Genomic DNA, 23,291 nt, shown 5'->3' with positions numbered 1-23,291 from the left:
TTTTGGGCATACATTTAAGGTTGCCGTTTTTTCTAAATTGACGATTAAATAATTTATATTCACGATACTATCTTATTTTACGTTATATTAATTAAGTTTTGTCTTTTAGGTGTTTAAGTTGAGGTCGCATTAATATGGGAAATTACATTTGGTCGACATTTTTTTGCAACCCACTGTAACTTGATTTTCAATTTCCAAACCACCATCCCGTTATTGTTGACCCTAACGGCTTGTTCGCTTTTACTTTACTAACCTTTGTGCCGGGAGGTGCCACCTCTTTCCTCGTCGGTACGTCAACTTTGGCGTCGGCAGGTGGACACGCAGTAGTCTCAGGAAAGTCGAACAAGCGCTCCCATATCAGCTGGGTGCATTCCTCGTCGAACTTGACAAGACATCCCTCAAAGGGTGATGGATTTTTGAAGTAATAATCCTCCCCGGGTCTCATTTGGAGAAGAGATGCCTTGTAGTACTCGGGTGAATACGACGACCGGAACGGTGTCTTGGCATGAATAGTGGTGAAGCATTCGTGGACGGCCAGGACGCAGGGGAATAGGGCCGAACCAGTTATGGCTGTCGCGATCAAGGTTTTGAAATGCATGGTGTTTTGTGATTTATTAGCGATGGTCTTTCAAAAGAAATAAAAAGAGTGTCTGAAGTTGGAAAGGTAGAAAAGAAAATAAGCTAGGTAAGAATGAAGAGCGACGATGGCGGAGCCGTGAGGAGATAAGAAAGTCAAAAGAGCAAGGAAATGTCAGGGGAAAGCATCTTATACTTATAAGAGGAATACTTATAAGAGGGGTGAAGTCCCTCCGTATGAAGCCAAGTAATTATCGGCCTAGCCAGTCCATAGATTTTAAAGAAATCGAGACGCTGGAAAAAGGAAGAAAGTCTAGGATGTGGTTTTTGGTGGTTGGATCTGCGATAAATACACAATGCGAGTCAAACTCCTTGACTTGAATCATCAGTTAAATCCTGGCTGATCTTGTGGCTTACAAATGTTCATTATTTTGACCACTCCTGGATAGTCGCGTCTACAAACGCCCAATTTTTGTGAATTTGCTGTGCTTGCAAGTAAGAGAAAGAGAAAAAAAAAAGCGCTCTGGTCCGCTCTTTGCACCGCAGCAACATGATGCTCGATTCATGCTCATTCCGTTTGTCATGCACTTTACACAGGGCGGCGGTTCCAGGGTATCACGGGTAACTATCGGTCGTCAGCTGTGGCTGGAAGGCATGCTGCGGTGCCAAACGTGGACGGAGCAAGCGGATCTTCAACGTGGTCCTCAATCGCGGGTAGACAGAATATCCAGGGGCTGATACCCAGGTGAGCAGCTAAGGGTATCGATAGTAGTAAAGCGAGCTGGACAACTAACCGCTAAGGCTGTTCAACCTTTGCTCAAGTTGTTTTTCCTTTACTACCAGATGATCAAATTCGGTATATTCTTGGTTGGAATTCGCAAGCATTGGTTGGATAATGAAATGCGTGAAAGCCGGAAATGTACCCAGGTCTGTTGACATCTCAGGGATATTCATCGCTGATTTTCCCTGGACTGTTCTAGGGATATCAACTCTGCTATTGTCTGGATTTTGTTTCCTTTTCCGCCTCCCAAAAGTACGTCCTCGGTGGGCCTGCGTATCTTGATGTATAGTCGCTCAAGTCTTTCTACAGGAAATGCGTATAAAAACCAAAAAAAAACTCCGTAGCCATGCACACCTAGTCATTCGCTTGTAAAATCATACATGACAGTCATACTCATTCTCATATTTTGGTCAGAGGCAACCAAACCTCCAGCCGGGAACCCACAACCCCGACTGGTAATTATACACATCTTCTCTCACCCCCCATCAGACCGCAGTGCCTTTTGTCTTTCTAGGCTTCTTCTCGAGCTTGTCGCGCTGCGGGTCGTAGGGCGCAGAGACGCCGACGAACCTCGGCCCGGGAGCTCCGGCCTGAGAGGATGAGCCGCCCTTGAACTCGTAGACGCCGCCTGCGCCCATCACGGCGGGGGCACCGGGGTTGGGACGCGCAACCTGCTCGTTATGCAGCTTGTCAAGCGACTCCCCGACGACGGCATACTGCGACCAGTTTATCGGCGGGCAGCGCACGACGTTCTGGGGCTTGGGAAGGTTGCGCCACGGCGGCGACGGGTCCTTGCCCCGCTGGTTGGCAGGTTTTGACGCCGCTCCTGCAGGTTGCTTGCCTTTTGTGGCGCTGGCGTCGGCCGCCGCTGCATCCTCATCGGACGAGGAATCGGAATCATCGCCGTCCTCATCCAGAGGTGCAAACGGATCAAAAAGAGTCGGCGCTTCAGGCGCAGTGGAAACCCTCCCGGCGCGCAGGTCATCCACAAAAGCGAGGGGCTCACGCAGCGCGGCGTCCTTGGCGCGCCCCAGGGCGGCGATGTCGGCCTGTGCGCGGGCGCGCTGGATCTGCAGGATTGAAATGGCCGACTTGATCGCGAGGACGTCCGGGTTGGTGTCAAAGTCGAGCGGCCTAGGCGGCGGGGGAGCGTCCAGCGGCGGCTGGGCCTGGGCTGATGACGTCGACGGTGGGGGCGGCGCATTCTGGTCCGGCTGCGACAGGTGCGTCAGGGCCGGGCGGTTGGCGGCGAAAAACGACACGGCCGACGGGGACGGCACGGCGGTGTAGCGCGTGCTGCTGCCGGTCGCGGTCGGAACGGGGACTGCGGGCGCGATGTCGGGCGGCAGGCGGGTGGAGGGTGATATGGGGCTCGTCGGTGGTGGGGGCGGGGATCGTGGTCGTTCCTGTGGCTGCTGTTGCTGTGACTGCGCGCTGTTTGGTAGTGGGTTTTGTTGTCGTTGTTGCGACTGCGGTTGGCCCGTCGGGGCGCTGGATGGCGGCTTTTCGACCATGTTTGCAAAGCCTGGAATTTATCGAAATGACAATGAAAAAGTTCGAGTTTCGACCGGATGCTGCAGAGAGTGTGTGTTTGAGTTTGTTGTCGCAAGTGACTCGAATTGCAACGCAGCGTTTGACGTGATCGTCAACCGGGATTCTGCAGAAGGCAAGGATGGGCCTGTCCTGCCAAGTGGCGAAAGTGTGGGGCGGGCGGGACGCACTACCGATGTTGAGTTCAATTTGTCTGATTTACCAATTGCCCGCGATTGGGCCCAAGTTCTTTCCCATCTTCAGGCCAGTATGAGACCGAATGAAATTCAATTTAACCACAATAAAAAGTACTTCAAGCTTCAAGCAGTCCCTCTCCATTTCAAGATTTGTGCTCCCCCTCCCAGCTGTCGCCATATCAGCATGGGTGAGGTCACAATCAATACCAACCTCACAATCTTATGCCACGAGCCTTCCGATCGCAGCTGCCCAATCCAGCACCGTAAACACAGCATCCAGGACTGTGATGCGGTCCAGCCCTTTGCCCATGATCCAGCGGTCGCTCCGGCGCGACAGCGTGAAGTTCAGAAATGCCTGTGAAAAGTTCGCAAGGCCGAGCACGATCAGCGCCGTCACGTCCTGGGCCACGTCGCCGTCCTTGCCACCTAGGGCCCGTGAGGGGCGGGCCAGGGCGTAGATGCGGAGAATGGCCAGCAGGGCCAGGGAAGAGTTCATGGCTCCGAGGTAGGCCATGATGTCGTGGTGCCATGCGTCACCCTCGGCCGTCAGTCGGATCGACGCCTCGGCAGAGCCCTTGCGCCTTGAGATCTTGCGCATCATGAACTTTTGGCGAAAGCCAAAGTGTATAAAGGCGCTTGTGGGGAATGTTTGTTAACGAGTTTGCTACTCATCCTGCAATATTCAGAATCCATTGTCTGTGCGAGGGTTTTGGTACCTTGTGAACCAAAGCTGTGGTGGTATTAAGGCTGTTGTCAGCTTCGTTCAAAACCTCCAAAGCAACTGGCTTCGACTCACAGCATTTCCAGCGTACAGGGCCTGCGTCAGGCCGGGGCTTGTAAGTGAAGACGACATCTTGACTTGAGGCTAGAAGTTTCCCAGTTGCCGTCGGTTCAAGAATGCCCTTGCTGGTTATTTTGCCTAGACTGGTCGAGTACACATGCATAATAAGTATTGGGAGTAAGCCGAGGTTGTTCCCCGCCTGCATCTAGACTTGGCACGGAGGATTACTTGGTCTAAGTCAGACTTCGGGTGCCGGCCCAACTTGGAAACCCGTGTCGCTATCAAAACCAAGCTAACTCTGGTTTTAGTCTCTGCTTTAACTCGAACTGTTAGCGCAGCGCTCATGAAGGTGTGATAGAAGCTGAATTTCGGTTCAGGTCTCTGTGCTACCCACATTTGGCACGATGAGGACGGCGTAGGTTCTTTATAATTCATGCTGATGTGCAAGCTTGCTCCCACCATTTTAATGTTGCTTTCAACGAGCAAAGAGACCGCAGGCAGAACCAGGAGTTGATCAACCTGATAATTCTAATTGTCGAGATCTAATCCAAAGAAACTAACGGACGCTGCTTGCTAACTCGCTGGATCTAAAAACCGAAGCAAAATAGGCAAAAAAGTGAACAAAAAAAAGAGAGGAAGAGACGAGCAAACCAAAAGAATGACAAAGGAAAACAAGAGAAAGCCAAGAACCCAGATCCGGGAAAACCCCCCCTCTCACAAAACGCCGTTTTAATATCCCCCTCTTGACCAGTCTTTCAGTGGCGAGCGCACCATGTTTGTTAAAAGGCGCTTACCTGCCGCCGCGCCTTCTGCTGGAAGCAGTGTCATCGGTGTCACCGCTATCGCCAGTGGTGTCCTGGCCGTCGGTGGAAGGGTCGCCCTCACGGCCATGGCGATGGCCGCCACGCTGCCTGCAGGCGGGGCTCCTGGCAGCGAGTCTGTGGGTCTTACCGCGCCTGCTGCTGGAGGCTGTGTCATCGGTGTCACCGCTGTCGCCAGTGGTGTCCTGGCCGTCGGTAGAAGGGTCACCCTCACGACCGTGGCGGCGGCTGCCGTGCGGGCCGGCCGGGCTCCTGGCAGTGAGTGCGTGGAATTTGCGGCCGCGCCTGCTGCTGGAAGCAGTATCATCGGTGTCACCGCTGTCACCGGTAGTGTCCTGGCCGTCGGTGGAAGGATCACCCTCACGGCCGTGGTGTCTGCCAGTGGCGGCGAGGTGGTTCCTATCGTCCTGGAACCTGCCGGTGGCGGCGGCGGCGCTAATGCCGATGGTGAAGATGGTGAGGATCTTGGAGAAGTGCATGTTTTCGGTTGAAGGTAATGAAAGAGGGTTTGGTTTGTTGGACAGAGGTGTCAAAGGAATGTGTGTGTGTGAAAGGAGCGGACTTTGAACAAAAGAGAAGAATGAGAAATACAGTAGAAAGCTGCGGAAAGCTGTAGAGATGCTTGATGATGATGATGATGATGATGGAAACAAATCACGACGTTTTGGAGGTTGAAAGGGTCTCCTTTTATGTCCAGATCTTGAGTATATCTAGACAGAGCTTCCGCCCATGCTTATTTTTTTTTATATCCAAGCACCTTACCTATCCCAGCGGTCTACTAGGTCCAGGATCACTGATGCTCGTCTGGCGCATGGGCCAAGCCCGTCGTCTTGCAAATCAATGCAACGAGTCAACCCAGTCGCCGCAGAATCCGAGCCTTCATCTTGGTTTGGTGCATGAATGACTCCCTTGAAGAGGTAATATGCTTATAATTTGGCATTAGACATCAAAATGCAAATAGATTACTCTGTTTATTTCGTCTCATGCAACGCTCTGTCTATCAACAATACGCCGTCCCACCTGTCATTCCCCTCCCGACAACTGTGGATTGATGCCAGCCGCATCCACGGTTCCTGTCGAAGAAACTGACAGCTGCCAGAGACGTACATTGTCGATCCAAAATCCCGAATCTGATTCACGCAGCACGCTGAACTGCTGGCCGACAAGAAAATCATAAGGGAGCTGCGGCTGAACCAAGCCAACGAGTGCCAGGCCCATTATCTTCGCGACGATGTAGGTCGCATAGGATAGACGGCAAGACAGTGCAGTGCTGGGACTTTTAGGCACCGATAGCAGCAGACCGACTGACCATGCAAAAGTGCAACTGTGGTGGACACAGCAAGGTTGATGAAGCTAGCACAGCCTTCCTGCCTGGGTATGGAAGTTGGGAGGGGAGGGTCGAATTCCAACAGCCTATTGGGAAGTTTCCTATGTCTAGACTAAGCACCTACATGGGTTTGTAGTGGGTACTCCTCCATATAGAGATGATGCCATGCCTGACGGGAAGTATGGGATAAAAACGACAGCGACGATCTCTACAAGATGACTGCCTCTCAGGCGAGGGTGTCAGGCATCATAGACGCTCTGGATGAATCGACAACGCGGGAAAAATTGCTCAAGTGGATCAAATGCGTGGCCTCAGCGAAAGAGCTTGGGCACTTCAAACTACTCCTCATCGGCCAGCCCGAATATGAGTTCATCAGCAATTTTCCTCTTTTGATAGGCGAAGAAAGTTGCATCCCGCTCGAGAAGAGCAAAAAAGTTTCTGCAGACATATACTCATATTCGGAGGGCAGGCTTCAGCAGCTGGAATTCACTCGTAACAACCTGCCGGCTGAGCTCAATAAGAAAAATTCTCGACAAAATGGGGGAAGGTGCTGGAGGCATGTAAGTGTATGCTCAACCTAGTCTTTTAAATTTCTGAAAGGCTGCCAGCTAACAGCTGCGGAAGGCTCATGTGGGTAGCATGTTAGTTGCACACGCTTGCAGTATTTCGAAGCCGGGAAAAGATGTACTTGGGGGCTGTTCGTTGTGGGCCCCCTCAAAGAGGGGGTTACAAAACCTTGATTTTCGAAAAAACCGTGGGCCACCCCGCATCAGTTTTTTACCTAGAAAATCGTTAACAATTTAACTTATGCCGAGTGTAATCCCGTTCCATAACAACACAATTGCACTTACCGCAAATATACCTATATCATGACGTCCCCAGAATCTCAAGCTATCTTAGGAGCCCGCATGTATGCCCAATATGTCGAAACTCACCGCAGTAGGGCGGATACCGCGCGGGAGGGCAGATCCAAGCCAGAATCGCTACGATCGTTCTGTAAAAGGAACGGTTACCCGTATTCGAGTACTCAGCGGCATGCTCGTAATCTCCTGATCAATGGCAGTCCTAAGATATCGATAAAGCGCAGCGGGCGGCCTTCATTGTTGACTGATGCTGAAGATCAAGCTCTCGTTGCGTATATCATGCAGCTTGATAAACTTGGTGCATATCCCGACTCACAACACGTAATATCTGCGGCCAATCTGATGCGTCAGTCACGTATACCGCCCTGTGGTCCAATTCAAATGAACTGGTACGGCCGTTGGCGTAAAAAACACCCGGAACTGCGACTTACCAAACAACAACCCGTCGAGATTACTCGCCTTAGTTGGGAGCAACAGATCGATCTTGTGGAGGCCTGGTATCGCCGCACGGCGGCTCATGCGGTAGAGCTTGGGATCACGGCTTCAGCGGCCTGGAACGCTGACGAATGTGGTACTAGAATCGGTGTGAGAGATGGCCGGATACCGGTATTGGTCGTGACGAAAAAGAGGCATGAAAAGCCACGCACCGCGGATCCGGCTAACCGTGAGAGTTGTACGTTGATAGGCGGTGGCAACGCTGTTGGGCAGTCGCTACCGCCCTTCTGTATCTTCACAAAGTGGCCAACGAGCGATTGGCTTGATCTGGATCTGCCTGAGGGTATCGTTTTTACGCGGTCAGAAACGGGGTTTTCCAACGGAGATATCCAGCTCACCTGGATACAGCATTTCAACCGGTATTCGTGGCCAGAAGTTGCTGCCGTGCAATCGATCGGATCTCCCACGTTGAAAGAGTGGTTTGGTCATGACTTTGACGTCAGATTCGACTTTGTGAACCGCACTGCGGCCAAAATCGATCCAAATTCACAGCGGGCCAAAACACGTATTTGGAGGTGGCTTTTTCTCGACGGCTTTACCGGCCACTTTGGCATGGAGATACTTGATTATTGCCTCAGATTTGATATCGAGATCGTTATTTTACCGCCTCATTCAACGCATTATATGCAGCCCATGGACGTATCCGTGTTCACTCACCTGAAAAACGAGTTGCAGGCGGTCCTGCATGAGCATATAAACACCGGTATTCCGGTGTTCACCCGCTCAGATTTCGTTGCTGCGATTCGAGTAAGTCGTTTTCGATCTACAGGTTAATTTAGCGGTAAACTGATATATCTTCCCTTAACTTAGCGCTGCTGGCAAACGGCTTTCACAACTGGCCACGTAATAAGCGGTTTCCAAGATACAGGCTTGTTTCCTGTCGACGGCACCAAAGTGCTCGCCAAACTGCGTGGCCACGCCACGGCAGCGAATACACCGCGATATCCGGACTCCCTTCCTACCGCTGAACGATTTTCACGGGCCAAATATGCGGCAAGCCGTATGGCGGCCAAGGCGCACCACTTTAGTTCAGATACCGTTGATGCTATCTCGGATTTACAAGCCGTTGCCAACGAGGCGATCATCCTACAGCAACGCGTTGCCCAAGAGCAGACGAATAAGCAAAAACGCCTTCAACGCGCTTCACGTTACAAAGTCAAAATGACGTTGAAGTCAAAAGACAAGCAGTTCCAGACCGCTAATACGTTAGAAGATATGCGGGTCGCTCACGAAGCCAAACAGGCGTTGATCGAGGAAACAGCCCTATACCAACAAGAAAAGTTCGTCAGAGATGCGTGGTATAGGGATAAGAATCAGGCTATTCAACGCTGGCGAGAAACAGAGGGCATGCCCAACGGGATTAAGATACAACAGAAGAGATATCTGGAGGACCTCGGCTTCACGCCGGAGAACGTTCCGGCGGTCAGGGAACGCCCTGGAAAAAGGAAGAAGACCGATTCACAGCCCTCACAGTCATGGTTCGTCGATAAAGGGCCAATTTCAGCTGGAAATACAAGTACCCAGATCAATATTACCGTGGATACCGACTTTGCCTGTTCTATCAGCATATGCGTATCACGATCCTCGCAATCAGCCTCACCTCCCGCCCCAAACAGGCCTTCCAAACCGTTCCCACGGTATATACCATTGGCTACACCCTCTCCCCGTCAACTTCAGGATACGAGACCGCTTGAAGACCGTTCCTCGCCGCCAATACCGGGTGGTAGAAAGGATGAGTTGGAAGTACCCGGGTCGCCTTGTGACCGCTTGAGCGACCGGAAAAGGGCGATTGAGCCAAAACTCCAGAAATAGATATCTACAGCGCAATTCACGGCTTCAATTTATCTGCAAATTCTAACCTTTTTCGTGGGTGTAGTGTTTACGAACGTGAATCGAACTTTCATGAGCTACTTTGTTAGCGATCTGCTAACAAATTTGCTGGCCCACGGTTTTTTCGAAAATCAAGGTTTTGTAACCCCCTCTTTGAGGGGGCCCACAACGAACAGCCCCCAAGTATACCAATTATCTCGCAATTGCTCGGTTTATGCCGATCCGAAGTGCTCGGGTCATGCCCATCTGAAGAATTGCTCGAGTCCAGTGAATATGCCTGTAATGCTTGGTTCCAAGAATGGGGCCACAGTAATTATTGCCAATCGTCGGCGCTTGAATGTGCTTGTCGCCATAATCTCAAGGGGGCCGCGCAAATGCTTTTAAAGCAAGGGCACGATCCTAACACGCCGGCTTTTCCTCCCTATGCCTTGGGAAAAGTCTAATTAATGCTGATGATAGGCCTGTCGTAGATCGATCGATCAACAAAACGTTGTTATTATACGGATAATTGGTAAGGTTCTATCTCTCCTTTCAAACTGTCTAAAGATGAGCTCTCAAACGTCCTTCCTTCTTACACCCACTTTTCAGAGCTGAGCGGGTCACGCGCTGCGTTGCATTTGACTCGTCGCTTGATCAGAGAATTGAATGACGGCAAGACTGGAGCTCTTGTTCATCAGGCCCACTGGCATGGTCGTGAATTTTTTTTTTCTGGAAAAAAAAAAAAAAAAAAAAAAAACAAGGCGGATAACATGATCTGCGACGGAAAGACCGATAACCTGATTTGCGACAGCAAAGACCGAGTCACCAAAATGGAGCTACCGCGGGTGCAGGCAAAAAAAAAAAAAAAAACACCCCTTATTATCGTATATATGTGTGTGGGCCTTTGTTAACTTGACTGTTCGCAGGCACCACCAAACACCCAGATTATTTTTCTGTTCAAAACCATTACCAAAGTCGGCCAAGCCTACAAAGCCCACACCAGCGAACACTGTACCAGGGGACAGATTTTTACTCCTACCACTATAGTAGACCAAACCGTTACTACTTCACGCCGGAGCAGACCCAGACCTGATGATTCGGGGACAGAAAAGAAAACATGGCTGCCTCCTCTACCTTGGTATAGAATTGGCTGCGCTCTGCGTTTGACGCTTTTTTTTCCTTTTTTTTTCTTTTTGGGAGCCAAACAAAACCCCCGGGTTTCAAGTCCTCCTCTCTCTCTATGCTACATACGCTGATGGTTATATGTACCACGGAAAGCTACTGCTCGAGAAGGGAGCTGATGCCAACGCCGCATGAGCTTTCTGATAGCACTCTTGCGAAAGTAGCAAACACACGTGCCCAAGATGCGATGAAATAGCTAATTTGTGCTGGAGTAACTGTAAAGAGTCGGTATTTAGATGATGAAGGGAAACACGTCGTGTACAAAATCAAGATACTGGTCAAAGAGTACAAAATAAGGATTGTATAGGAGCTGATGATGATCCACACCAACCCCACGAGATACCGTTTAGTTGATTCGAAGAAGCATGAAGCTATCCAAAGCCTACCAAAGTACCGATCAGCGTGGGGAGGGTCAAGATCAAGAAGATCAAGTTTTCCCTATGATTATATTCTTCTCTTGGAAGATTTGTCATGTAAAACATCTGCTTGCCAGAAGAATAACGTGGAACAGCCCCAAGAAAACAGGATAAGGCATCTGTCATGGCACGACGCTGATGATGTTGGCCAGAAGTGCCAAGCAAGTTCTACCGTCTCTCTGACGTATAAGCTAAGGACATGACTAAAGGTAGGTATGTAAGCCCGTTCAGTCGTCACCGACTTGCTGCTGACCGTGAGCTGTGCTTAGTTTACGAGCTGTCTGCGTCTGGAAGTGAAGCGAAAGCCCTTGATGCGACAGCAGCCTTATCGACTTTTTTGACGGCGTTCCACGGCTTAAAGCGACGTTAATATACAGCAAACAGCACTAAGCTGTCAACGGCTCCTCTTGACCAGAGACGAGACTTGTGCCTTTCACCATCTTGCCCCGGAATCGCCTGAATTGACATTTACGTTTCCCATTGTAGAACTAGCCCTAGAATGGACCAAAAAGTCCAATTTTCCTTTGTCGCATTAACCATTAGCTCCTAGTACATCAACAGTTAGACTAGGCGAGCTCCCCTCCTCGGACGAGGAGCTAATGCAAGCCACTGGAAATTTAAAGGGCTTTTTTGGGCGTGTACCGGTAGGTCTTGCGTAAGGTGATGATCCACCTTGGTTGTTTGTTCAGTTGGGGCCCCTCTTTCCCCCCTTTCTCCAGCACCAAACACACGGATCTTTCTCGAGATCTAGGCCACGTTTCTTTTTGTTGGTTTGCCGATCCCGAACATTTCTTTGTCGACGGAGGAACAAGACGTTGGATCTAGTGCATCTAATTTACAAACTTGGGGTTTGACGGCTTCAAGTAAACCCTTGTCAAGATCGTTCTGACGGATATACCGTAGACTCTAATACAGAAATAGATAACATCGAGGGCTGCCTCTTGGGGTCTTTGGGAAATTAGAAACCCAGGACACTAAAGATAGCAAAGAAATAAAAGTACCAGATAACCGTGGGGTCTAGGTGCGACTAGGCGACGTATGCCACATGTTTACCACATGTCTCCCGCCCAAAACGGGCCCAGCTCTGGTCTTTTTGGCTTTTGCACTTTCTCCCTGCACCAAACCGAAATCCGGAAAGAACTATCCGCCACCTAATAAACCAATTGCCCACCCAACCGAACGCACACCTGAGAAAAAAGGGAACACGAGGAGGAGGACCGGGGGAAAGAAGGAGGACGAGACTAGTTCCGGCGCTAGTTTTTCCTTGGGGTCTCAGCCCTGATTTTTCGATATTGTGCAAGCATGTCCGGGAACCCGAAGACGCGAAGTATAGTCCTTTTTCAGCTGGAGCTCTATTTCTTTGGGTTTTAAAACACCGTCGGGTCGGGTTGGGTTGACATCAAAGACAATGATGACTGGTTCGTTCTTTTATTCTCCCTTTATTGCCTGGCTCAGAGTCATGAATGCATGTCCGCGGGTTCATTGGATGCACGGATGATTTAGACAATATATACGAGTGTTCACTAGAAGCCTTCCATTTTTTCAGCTCTGGCATAGGCCTGTGCATTTCTTATACAGCCCATCCCCTCATTGCAAGAAAGGCTTCCGCTCTACCTTTCATCACACTCAGTAACCTCATCAGATGCTACCCACAGACAATTTTGTCTCGAGTTGTCATCACAGTGAAGCAAATATTAGTCGACAAGCATTTTCAGTCACCCGTTTGAGGAGAAACTTCACCACTGATCCTCGACTCGAAAGAGCGAGCGACCAGCACCTACAAACATCACCACCACCACAACACACATTTTCACCAAAGCCAAAATGAAGTCAAATACACCAACACCACCAAACCCCAGCATACCATCATCAAGCAGCCGCAGGTCAAGACTCATACCAACATCATCAAGCAGCAGCAGCACCACCAGCAAGGCCGCAGCCACCACCACCGCCCCCAAAGAAAAACGCCGCTCCGTCCTAGCCTCCCTCAAGGAGTGGGTGAGCACGAGCGAGCCCTCGGCAGAAGCGTGGAAGAAGCACACGCGCGACGCGCACAAGAACGCGGGCGTCTCGCGCAAGGACCCGCGCGCCACGGCAAAGCTGCACCTCCCTGCCGGCCGCATCCCTGAGGACGCCATCCGGCCGTCCGGGCGCGGGCCGGACCCCGAGGAGCTGGTGATGCGCCGCGCCGAGGAGGCGAGGGCCGCGTTTGCGAGCTCGCTGGGGCCGTCCGGGCTGGCGCTGCACAGGCTGGGGTCCAGGACGTCGCATGCCGGCTCGTCGCACTCGACAGAGTCGTATGCTAGCACGCTCGGGACGCTGTTTGATAAGCCTGAGTGAGGGCGATGGTGTAGGGAGGGACAAAACGCTAAAATCTATCCGATAGGAACTCCTTGCCGCGTCGTCGCGTGGCAGGACCTTAGAGGGGTTGAGGAGGCGAGGAACCGAGGTCTCAGTGGGTGGTTTGTGGCATTTGAGTAACACAAACTGCGCCGTGGCTGGTCGAGACACGAGTGGATGACTCTGTTTTATTGATGAGTGATGAGATGTTGCATATTCCCAGGTCAGCGTCGGAGCTTAAAGAAGGATAACAGTTAGCGATTTCTCTTTCTTTTTTATATGATTAATGTCATTATATTGTGGAAAAAGTTGTGTTCCTGTCTCTGCCGCCATCCCGATTGCATTTCGTGTAACTGGCACGATCTGAATGGTGACCATCCGCATCTGCCGGTTGCCGCATTTGGCTTACACAGTCCTATTGCACCATTGTGCGAAGAACGCAGCTGAGGGTGTTTTTCGAACACTTTCCTGCTCGCTCTATGGCTTTTTGTTCACCTTGGAATTGTTAGCTGTAATGCTTTGCTTCCAGTTACACCGATCCTTCCAACCCTACCAGAACTTGATTGATTTGAGGACCGGACGGATATCGCTACCATGTACGGAGCGAATCCCTTTTCATCGGTGCTGAAAACCAGTGCAGTACTTTGGGAATGGCTTCGTACCTATACTGTTTCTAGGCCAACTCCCCACGGTTCACGCACAAGCAAAACCATTGAGCACACCAAAACGAGATCGTTAGTGCTTGTATCGTAGCCCCCGATCGAAATTACCCAAAACCAACACGCGCAAAATCACCGATCCTTCCCCGCCACATTTTTACGCCCTAGTCGCAGGTCCTCCAGGCTGTGCAAAAACTGGCCTGGTCAGCGGGGTGGTCAGCTGAATGACGATGTAGAAGTCCGCCTCAAACCGCGTGTGTTACTCGACGGAAATTGGATTTTCTTATTCTCTGCTCGTTTAGCCGAACCGAGCTTGCAATCGACATGATATCACTCCCATTTCTCTTTTCTGCGGATGTTTGAAGAAAAGAAAAAGCATCACCAGGTTTTTGGGTTTATTTCACGTCTCTTGCGTGTCGAACCGTGACGGGGAGATGGCGTCGTCTATTCCCAATTAGGAAAGCTAGGACACATGTAAGTTTCGTTGATCGGTTCTCCAAATTCCACACTGCGGCATCTATGACGCAATGCAAATGGACAATTCGGGCGTCGCAGCCAAGCTTGGTGTGCGGAGTGCTGGAACAAAGGGAAAAAAAATAAGTAATGAATCAACCGCCTCGTTCAATGCTCGTGTCTATTGTTTGAGACTTTTTGGGTGTTTATCGTAGGATCCAATTCCTGTCAGGATTTTTTCTTTCTCTTTTATTTTTCGCATGTTGTTTCCTTCTTGGAGAGAGTGTAATTAGTGGTCTTGATCAGTTGGTTTCTCATTCCACATCAGGAAATCTCACGACAGCACCCCTGTATACAGCTTGTTGTCTGAATTGGGAAACACGCGAGGTCGAGATTCCCAGTCCTGACATTATGAATGTCAACAACGTCAGTCACGGCCATAATGACCAGGCCAACGGCGACACCGATGTCAGCCACCGGGACCAGCGCGCGCCTGACGAGTACACACGGCTCCTGCCAAATCGACTCGACAGCGATGCGACGCCGCGGTACCTGAGTCCCGACGACCCAGCCGTCACCCCCTACAACCTGTGGAGCGTGCGACTGATGCGCTGGGTCACGGTCATATTCACCATGTTGAGTTTCATGTGGTGGGTATTACAGCTCGTCTCAATCTTCGTGACGCCGCCCGGCTTGCAGACCCGCGGCTCTGTCTTCTTTGCGTTTGGCTACGCGACCATGTCGCTGGGCCTGCTGGCGGTGACGCTGCTGTTCTTTGCCGTGCCCAGCAAGTCCGTGAGGATCTTGTCTGGGGTGCTGGCCGGGTTGTTGTTGGCAGATACCATCATCATACTTGCCGTGCGCCAACTCAGGCATGAGGAAGCTTTTGTAGGCTCCACTAGTGTCATATGTATGCTTCCAGACGACTTGATCCAACACCTGCGTTCGGGAATGAGACTAATAGTTGCACAGGGGCCTTTCTCATGGCGACGTGGACTCTTGCCGCAGACCACACCGTCCAATGGGGTAAGAGGGAGGAAGAAGAGCGTCTGACTGGAAGGCCAGAGACCCGCAGGACATTGCTCGAGTGGACCGAGGTGGGAATCGCCAGCATTGTCATCTTCGTCTTGTGCATCACCGCCGGCTTGATGACATGTACCTTGACCATCAGGGCAATCGACTCTTCGCTCGAGGCACCAGGTGTGAAATATTGGGTTGACGGGGACAAGTACCAAATCCACGTATATTGCAGTGGAAACAAGACGGACGACAAAATTCCCACCGTCCTCATCGAGGGCGGCGGGAAACCCGTCGAAGATGGTCTGTGGGAATTTTTCGAGAATGCAAAGGAAAACGGCACCATCAACAGGTATTGCTTCGCTGATAGGCCCGGATATGCATGGGTAAGTGACAACTGTTTGTCTGGCGGGTCTACCTCCTAGTGAAGGAACGAGTACTGACATGCCTTCCATCCTCTCCAGAGCGACACAGCTCCGTCACCCTTGTCTGCTGGTATGGCTACTGAAGCCTTGAGCGAGGCGCTTGCCAGAGCTGGGGAGCGTGGTCCTTGGGTCCTGGTCGGAGCTGGAACTGGCACCCTGTACTCGCGCATCTTCTCATCGAGGCACGGAAGAGAAGTGAAAGGAATGATGATGATCGACCCGGCGCACGAAGACCTCCTTCACCGTACAGCAGATCCCGGCCGAGGTTTCGCCTTGTGGGCGTGGGGCGTTCTGGCACCACTCGGCATCGACCGAATCCCAGGCGCAATTCTCCGGGGCCGTAGCCGATCGGATCGAGTATGGGGACGGGCCGTGTACCAAACCGAGAAGTACCTGTTTGCCAAGCTCCAGGAGAACCTAGTCGCCAACTCGCTCACCAAGCGGGATGTGGTGTCTAGCCGTGCCATACAGTACAAGAATACTCCCCTGGTAATTGTTAGCTCTGGGGTAAAGATAAGAAAGGACAGTGAGTGGGAGGGCAAGCAGAGAGACCTGTGCAGCTTGACAAGGAATCTGCTCAGCTGGGACATTGCCGAAAAGTCCCCCCACGAGGTTTGGACGACCCCAGAGGGCAGGGCCCTGATAGAAAAACGGCTTAGGTTGTTGGTGCGGGTATGAGGCTTGAGCTAGAAGCACCCGGTCGACGGTAGGTCGTTTTCCTGGGGATTGAACCAGACAAAGCCAATGGCATCGGGTTTTGATGAATGACCGTTATCGTTTGCACGCCGTTTCTTGTTCGGATGGCACGTGCCGATTGGATCTTTTCTTTTTTTATCGTTCTATTTCCTTTGGCTGCATCCTTTGGAGAAATTGCATATGAAGCATTTGATTACGTTTGTTAATTTTAGTTTTGACATGCTGGCATCTAGATGCTTTTCTTACCTGCCTTACCTTGCTTCTTTTCTTTGCCTGAATAAACTCTACTAGTAATGAAGGTGTGGTACACAGAACGATTAGCCACACTAATAAAAACTCTTCCAGTACGGAGTACATAGACCTTCCCTGTCTATTTCCTGTCCACGTTCTTTGCAGTCTGTTTGACTCTGGTGATTCAAAGCCCCACCTCAATGCAAGCCGCTGACCTACAGAGAATAATGTGCCCTTGGAGACCAGTGGTGGCTCAGCACGTGACCATGGCGGGGATTTTTTTTTTGCAGGGACGGGGATTCGGTCAACAGCACAACGCGTTTGCCAACGGCGTGGATCGCGCTCTGTTAGAGTGTGGGTTTGTTCTTCAGCGCAGGGACGTTGGCTCAGACTCTCTCATATAGACTAGCTGGTTAATTCCATAAAAGGTCCTCATGCTAACCAAGGCTAACGGCCGGGGCGCTGTGTTGGTAAATTTCTGGAAAGTGTTGGAGCGCACAAAAAAACATTGCAACGAACCCAAAGGTACCTTTTAGTTTACAGTACTACTGTACAGTGATAAGTGACAGCTGCAAAGTTGACCTGCTGTGATGGGATGAAGCTGCACGCTGTGGTAATAAGCAGTCATCGGGATTATCATCTCGTTTTTTTTTTGTTTTTTTTTACCCGTCTTGCCGTCTCTCACTCGTTCTGAGGCGTCCATCCTAGCAGTATGGTGTGGCGTCCATGTACTGTACTGCGAGACGACGAGCCGGCCAGGTACAGACCAGTGACAAGGGTCCATCCCGGGCGCCCACTCGTCTAGAATCGGTTGTGTAACAATGCAGCCAAATGAATATGGTACAGGTCAATTGAATCCATGGGTCAGCAACCCCTTGGTGGCCTCGTCTCCTGCCGCCAAAAATCTCCCTGAGGATCATCTCTCTACCAGTTACCGAGAAATGACACGGGTAGCCGCTGGCTTTGGCTGTCCGACTCGATTTCCCTGGTACATCAAACCTACCCATGAGAAAACCATCAGGGACATCAAGGCACAAGAAAACAAAACGTAAAATCCGACAAACAGCAGAATAGTTTAATGTATCGTATGCGTAATCATGCGCCTGGCGCGGCAGGCAGGCAGGCAGGCAGGGTAGCTTGCTGGCGGTGGTCTAATAATCCTCAAAATTGTTAGAGAAGGTCGGGTTGGTTGCCGACCAGCCACAAGAAAGCGGGCTCCCAAATCCATGCCACCTCTTTGCCAGTGCCTGTCACCTGCCAGCCCTGAATCTGCATGTTGCGGCCCACTGCGGCACCCAATCTGAAGAGAGTTACGGCAGCCCAGCTCCGCACAGCACAGGTAAACTGGAGGTACCCAGACCCGTTGTGTACTAAGTTAGCAGCGGGCAAGCACCTCTGCCGCACTCTGCACAGCCCAACCGGCACGCACTGGAACATCGTCGGGAACCTAACTTGACAGGATTGGGTCCCCCCTCTCATCTGCTTCTTGTCCCAACATCAAATCCAAAGGACTCGTCGGGCCCGAGTAATATCTTTTTTTACCTTATTTTTCTCCCTCTCTTTTTTTCTTCTTCTTTCTCAATCGACCGCACAGTCTGTATTATTTTTCGACGACAACCATTACGACCTCGCATTCTTTGTCGTCGCGGCTTTGCAACCCTCGCGCGGCCCGACTTTCGACTACGACCCGACACAAGCCCCTCCCGCGCTACACCGATTGGATTGAATGAGGACTCTCTTATGCGTTTTGATTTGCGGCTCAGGTCAACATCGAATTGATGTTGATTGCTCCCGGTCAATCGACATCAGGACTGCTACCTAACCACCGACCAGCAGTCTTGCCTGTTGTTAACACTGCCCGAAAACGCGGCGATTTAATAATACCACAACACCTTCGTCGAGACGGGACCCGCCCAAGGTGAGCCAAGGCGAAACCCATCGCCGTCAGACAGCCATAACGATCCACCGGGACCCGATCCATAAAACGAGCGGAGGCGACAGAACGTTCTCCCACCGCCACATCAAAAAGCGGCAGACACAGCAATGTCTGCACCCGACCCTTTTGATGGGCCACCCGCCGATCGAGGGCGCGGTGATCGTCTTGCTCTAGGAGAAGAAAACTACCAAATGGATCGCGAAAACGCCTTGCAACTGAGCATGGGAGCCCCTCGCCAGAATGGAGGTGCCTATCCTTCGGCCGTCCCCCCGGGGGCACCGTCACCCGCGTGGAGTGCAGGCGGCGACAGGTTGCGCGACGAACGAAGCCGCAGTGCGGAGAGAAATCGGTCACGACCTAGGAATGGCCGCTCGGCGAGCGGGCAGCTGCGCATCTGCGCCAAGTGCGGCGAGCCCTTGACGGGCCAGTTCGTGAGGGCACTGGATGGCACATTCCATCTGGACTGCTTCAAGTGTCGGGTGAGTCTTCGTCTATGCTAACCAAGGCGCCTTTCTTGGCATGGCTGCACGGTGTAACGTCCATACACCCTGCCGTCTTTGGATTTGCTAACACGTATGTACATCTTGCCCTGCAGGATTGCGGACAAATAGTAGCGTCCAAATTCTTCCCGGCCGAAGACGAGAACGGCGGTGGCCAGTACCCTCTGTGCGAGAAAGACTACTTCCGTCGTCTAGGCCTCCTCTGCTACCAATGTGGCAATGCTTTGCGAGGATCCTACATAACAGCACTAGACCGCAAGTATCACGTCGACCACTTCACCTGTTCCCTGTGCGACACCGTATTCGGAGCCCAGGACAGCTATTACGAGCACGATGGCAGTGTATACTGTCACTACCACTATTCCACTCAGTTCGCACAAAAGTGCAACGGATGCCAGACCGCGATTCTCAAACAATTCGTCGAGATCTATCGCAACGGCCAAAACCAACATTGGCATCCTGAATGCTACATGATCCACAAGTTCTGGAATGTCCGCCTCACGCCGCCCCAGGAGGCATCAGCCCTATCTCTTGACCAGGACGAACAAGCTAGCCGCGAGCTCGTTAAGGTCGGCGAAGAGCGCATGGAGGAGAAGGTTTACAGGATATGGAGCACACTATCCACGTTCGAAGAGTCATCTGCCGCCTGCATATCAGATATGCTGCTTCACGTGAGCAATGGAGCATACGTGGATGGTGTCATGGTCGCTAAGAAGTTCATCTGGCACGTCGACATTCTATTCAAATCAGCAGATGGCCTCGATGCGGCCATGACGAAACTCGAAATGAAGGGTATGCCGAAACTTCGCCCCTGTAATCACTTACACAAAGTTTTTTTTTTCCCTTGTGCAATGTCTCGGCCAGAGCCGCAGGACAGTATCGGTCGCCCCGCAGCTGGCCGCGCTGACATATGAATATTTTTGCTAACAATTTTTTTTTTCGTACTCATAGCCTTGTCGTATGGCAGAGAGGCAAAACTGCTGTGCAAAAAGATTGTCGCTTTCTTTTCCTTACTATCTAAGGCGCAGGACAAGGAGGTTCGCAAGCTTGGAGTCACACAAGAGTTACTTTCCTTGGTAACCGGTCTGGCACACTACCTCAAGCTATTGATCCGGATTTGTCTTCAGGGCGCTCTGAGAATAGAGAAGGAACGAAATACGTCGGACGGCTTGTATCAATTTCTCGACGACCTTGGAAATCTCGAGTCCCTGAAAGGCGAAGAGCAGTCGCTCTCGATCACCATGGGCATGTCGCGACTCTCGGCTAACGACTCAGATCAGTGCAGCCTATGTCGCAAGCCGATAGAGGACGAGTGTGCGAAGAACGAGGAGAAACGGTGGCACATTGCATGTGTGGCGTGCAATCGTTGCGGCAGGGAACTGGGGAGGAGTCTGCACGATGCGCAATTTAACCCCTACGACCAAAAGATTTTTTGCACCAACTGCGGTTCTTTTTACGCAGACAATGCGCCCCCATTCACCCGGGTCACCAAGCTCCAGCAGTATGTTTACTTGCTCAAGGTGGCTTTGGCGAGACTGTTGGAAATATTACGAAGCACGGGTGCGATTCCCAGAGAGGACGGCCATCCCCAAGATTTACACGACGGACAACGAGACTTGCCACCGCACTTGCGAAGTGAGGCGCGATCTAAGAGTTTTGCCGCCGGCAGCATGCACCAGCGCGAGTCTTCGTACGAGAGTGCAGTAAACGATGTCAAGAGGTTGAAAAGCACCCGTCTTGACAAGGCGCTGTCTTCCAGCGTCAGGAAGGCCAGGACATCACGTATCATGGAGGGACCAGATGGGACAGCCGGTCGTCCCGGTTCAGCAGGGGCTAACTCCGGTGATCCGCGCAAGCCAGGGTTCTCGATTGTCGAGGACCCTGCCAACGAACGTGCAGAGGACTCAATGCTTGGAAACCAAGATGCCTTAACATTAGACGACATTCCCCGCATCGTAGCGGCCGAGCAGGCTCGCGAGCAAAGACCCAACGCTTTCCAACGCCAGGAATTGTTCCGTGCCCCCGCAACAGAACCGAATCTCAACTCCAACAACCCCCGTGCTTTCTCTCCGGGTCGAGGTCCCCGATCGCACGGAGAGCCATCGCCACAGCGAGGCATGGTCATGGGCATTGGTGGCAGGAAATACTTTTCGGAGCTTTCGAATCTGGATTATTTCATAGTCAGGCACCTTGCGGTATTAACGATGCACCCCCTGCTTAACAATGAATTTGAACTCGAGGAGCTGCTGGGATTCATCGAGTCAAGAAAACCAGCCACTTTCTGGAACAAGTTTGGAAAGGCCTTCAAGAATGATGGCAAGAAGAACGTCAAGAAGAAGGGCGTCTTCGGCGTGCCTTTGGAGATGATTATTGAACGCGACGGCGCCGACTCGACAGATGGTGTGGGGCCCGGAACGCTACGCATCCCCGCAATCGTCGACGACATTGTGGCGACGATGAGGCAGATGGATTTGTCGGTTGAGGGTGTCTTCAGGAAGAACGGCAACATCAAAAAGCTTAGTGAACTTTGCGAGAAAATCGACCGGGAAGGCTGCGACAGTGTTAACCTGAGCTCGCAGCCGGTTGTGCAAGTAGCTGCGTTGTTGAAGCGCTACCTCAGAGATTTACCGGATCCCTTGATGACACACAAGCTCTATAACCTCTGGTTGACCGCGGCCAAGATACAAGATGCGGACAAGAGGCGACAGTGCCTACATCTCATCTGCTGCCTGCTGCCCAAGTGTCACAGGGACTGCCTTGAGATTTTGTTCTGCTTCCTCAAGTGGGCAGGAACATTCCATCAGGTCGATGATGAGTCGGGATCCAAGATGGACGTCAAGAATCTGGCAACCGTCATTGCACCGAACATTCTTTATCTGCAATCCAAGGCCCTTACTCTGGACAGCGATCCCATGTTTGCCATCGTGGCAGTCGAGACACTCATCCAGGACATAGAAGAGATGTGCTTGGTAAGTACTTTGGAGACTCTTGTCATGGCCACTTTTGCTTCTCATTCACGTAGATATCTAACAAAGCAATGCAGGTGCCCGATGATCTTGTTGATATCCTCAGCGACTCAACACTATTCAACAACAATGGGGATCTCACAACCAAAGAGATCCTCAAACGATTTGGCGACCGCCCCCTAATGAACGGTGGCCTTCGGGGTCACGGTGACGAGCTTGTTGGTCGGCACGACACACCTAATCGCCCATTTGCCAGGCGAGTGGATACCGACCCTGCGGTCTGGCAAGATGAGCGCAGCGTGCGTCCCGTCCACGATCAGCAACAATACGCTAGCTCCATGCATAATACCCCACTGAGGAGGCATGAAGACAATGGGCAGCCCTCGCCGTACGGTCAGGACTTTGACCCTTCACCAGGGATGAGCCGGGAGCCCTCATCTGATCGGGGTGGTGGCCAGCGGAGAGAGTGGAGGAACTCTGGATGGGGAAACAACAGTAGACAACCGGGCTCTGTTGGTGTTACTGGAACTGGCTGACGGGCGACAGGAATGGGTGACACAACAGCTCCTTGATCAACATTTTCTTTGTTTGCCGCAATTTAAGATGACCAGCGACACCCCGGGTCCCTCTACTTTGGTTGGCTTTCGCACCCGGGTCGTTTCTTGATTAACTGGGACACTTGGCTTTTTTTTCTCTTTTTTCTTTTTTTCTTTTTTCGTGGCGTGTCTGTTGTGCGTACGGTTGTGTGGACACACAAACCAACCACATTTACCTAGCATGAAAGGTTTCGATATACCCCCTTTTGGTTGGGCAGCTCAAGAGGCCACAAATATTGTGGCGCGAGCTTGTTAGTCTGTTTATTTTCTTTTCTTCTTTTCTTACAATTCTTTTTCGTGTCGTATCCTTTTTTTGGTGATGCCGGCTTTACTTAGTAGTGGAGACACATATAATTTGTGGTACACTTCTTTTTTCTCTTCACTATTCCTTTTGTTACTTTTTTTTTACCAGGAGTTCTTGGGTTATTGTTCTTGTTTCCTTTCCTATTATGAATGACTACTAGAAGGGTTTTACTTTTCTTGACAAAGTTCTGGGTTTGTAGAGGAATATGTAGCATCTTCTTTGTCCTGTGGAGCAACTTCCCGCATTGCGTGGTCTTTTCTTCCCCTGTTGACCAAAAAAACTATGAATCTAAGAACAGCATGCTGTGGTGTTCGTAACTCTTTTTTTTGAGGTTTCTTCTTATGGTTATGAGATTAGAGACAGAAAAAAGTAAAGACCCTCGATAGGTTT

At 51.2% G+C, this 23,291-nt stretch overlaps 7 protein-coding genes across 7 annotated transcripts; 3 read left to right on the top strand and 4 right to left on the bottom strand.

Moving 5' to 3' along the window:
- Nucleotides 1-87: 87 nt before the first annotated feature.
- Nucleotides 88-598, bottom strand: MGG_04384 (uncharacterized protein; the record flags this gene model as incomplete). Its single annotated transcript, XM_003713450.1, has 2 exons — nt 88-102; nt 254-598. 2 exons carry the CDS (start codon nt 596-598, stop codon nt 88-90), a joined length of 360 nt encoding a protein of 119 aa, XP_003713498.1.
- Nucleotides 599-1,392: 794 nt separating this feature from the next.
- MGG_04383 (uncharacterized protein) lies at nt 1,393-2,964 on the bottom strand. The gene has a single exon (XM_003713449.1). The coding sequence runs from the start codon at nt 2,869-2,871 to the stop codon at nt 1,843-1,845; it is 1,029 nt and encodes a 342-aa protein (XP_003713497.1). The 5' UTR covers nt 2,872-2,964; the 3' UTR covers nt 1,393-1,842.
- A 340-nt stretch (nt 2,965-3,304) lies between these two features.
- Nucleotides 3,305-3,937, bottom strand: MGG_04382 (uncharacterized protein; the record flags this gene model as incomplete). Its single annotated transcript, XM_003713448.1, has 3 exons — nt 3,305-3,719; nt 3,801-3,814; nt 3,881-3,937. 3 exons carry the CDS (start codon nt 3,935-3,937, stop codon nt 3,305-3,307), a joined length of 486 nt encoding a protein of 161 aa, XP_003713496.1.
- Nucleotides 3,938-4,421: 484 nt separating this feature from the next.
- Nucleotides 4,422-5,165, bottom strand: MGG_11397 (uncharacterized protein; the record flags this gene model as incomplete). Its single annotated transcript, XM_003713447.1, has 2 exons — nt 4,422-4,452; nt 4,660-5,165. 2 exons carry the CDS (start codon nt 5,163-5,165, stop codon nt 4,422-4,424), a joined length of 537 nt encoding a protein of 178 aa, XP_003713495.1.
- Nucleotides 5,166-12,602: 7,437 nt separating this feature from the next.
- MGG_04379 (uncharacterized protein) lies at nt 12,603-13,118 on the top strand (the record flags this gene model as incomplete). The annotated part of the gene is made up of 1 exon (XM_003713446.1): nt 12,603-13,118. The coding sequence occupies one exon, from the start codon at nt 12,603-12,605 to the stop codon at nt 13,116-13,118; it is 516 nt and encodes a 171-aa protein (XP_003713494.1).
- Nucleotides 13,119-14,293: 1,175 nt separating this feature from the next.
- On the top strand, nt 14,294-16,712 carry MGG_04378 (uncharacterized protein). The gene is made up of 3 exons (XM_003713445.1): nt 14,294-15,140; nt 15,203-15,633; nt 15,712-16,712. The coding sequence occupies exons 1-3, from the start codon at nt 14,642-14,644 to the stop codon at nt 16,348-16,350; spliced, it is 1,569 nt and encodes a 522-aa protein (XP_003713493.1). The 5' UTR covers nt 14,294-14,641; the 3' UTR covers nt 16,351-16,712.
- A 1,326-nt stretch (nt 16,713-18,038) lies between these two features.
- On the top strand, nt 18,039-23,209 carry MGG_04377 (rho-type GTPase-activating protein 1). Its single transcript, XM_003713444.1, has 4 exons — nt 18,039-19,014; nt 19,131-19,827; nt 19,987-22,004; nt 22,079-23,209. Exons 1-4 carry the CDS (start codon nt 18,643-18,645, stop codon nt 22,535-22,537), a joined length of 3,546 nt encoding a protein of 1,181 aa, XP_003713492.1. The 5' UTR covers nt 18,039-18,642; the 3' UTR covers nt 22,538-23,209.
- The last annotated feature ends 82 nt before the right edge of the window (nt 23,210-23,291 follow it).

Source organism: Pyricularia oryzae, chromosome 2, assembly GCF_000002495.2.
Source record: "Pyricularia oryzae 70-15 chromosome 2, whole genome shotgun sequence".
In the NCBI taxonomy this organism is placed as follows: Eukaryota; Fungi; Ascomycota; class Sordariomycetes; order Magnaporthales; family Pyriculariaceae; genus Pyricularia; species Pyricularia oryzae.
This window is presented reverse-complemented; position numbering and strand designations above follow the sequence as displayed.

Coding starts and splice junctions, on each gene's coding strand:
- MGG_04377 (XM_003713444.1), top strand. CDS start 18,643: ATGTCTGCACCCGACCCTTTTGATGGGCCACCCGCCGATCGAGGGCGC. Junction 19,015..19,130: donor TGGACTGCTTCAAGTGTCGG/GTGAGTCTTCGT, acceptor CTTGCCCTGCAG/GATTGCGGACAAATAGTAGC. Junction 19,828..19,986: donor GACGAAACTCGAAATGAAGG/GTATGCCGAAAC, acceptor TCGTACTCATAG/CCTTGTCGTATGGCAGAGAG.
- MGG_04378 (XM_003713445.1), top strand. CDS start 14,642: ATGAATGTCAACAACGTCAGTCACGGCCATAATGACCAGGCCAACGGC. Junction 15,141..15,202: donor AGGCTCCACTAGTGTCATAT/GTATGCTTCCAG, acceptor ATAGTTGCACAG/GGGCCTTTCTCATGGCGACG. Junction 15,634..15,711: donor ATAGGCCCGGATATGCATGG/GTAAGTGACAAC, acceptor CATCCTCTCCAG/AGCGACACAGCTCCGTCACC.
- MGG_04383 (XM_003713449.1), bottom strand. CDS start 2,871: ATGGTCGAAAAGCCGCCATCCAGCGCCCCGACGGGCCAACCGCAGTCG.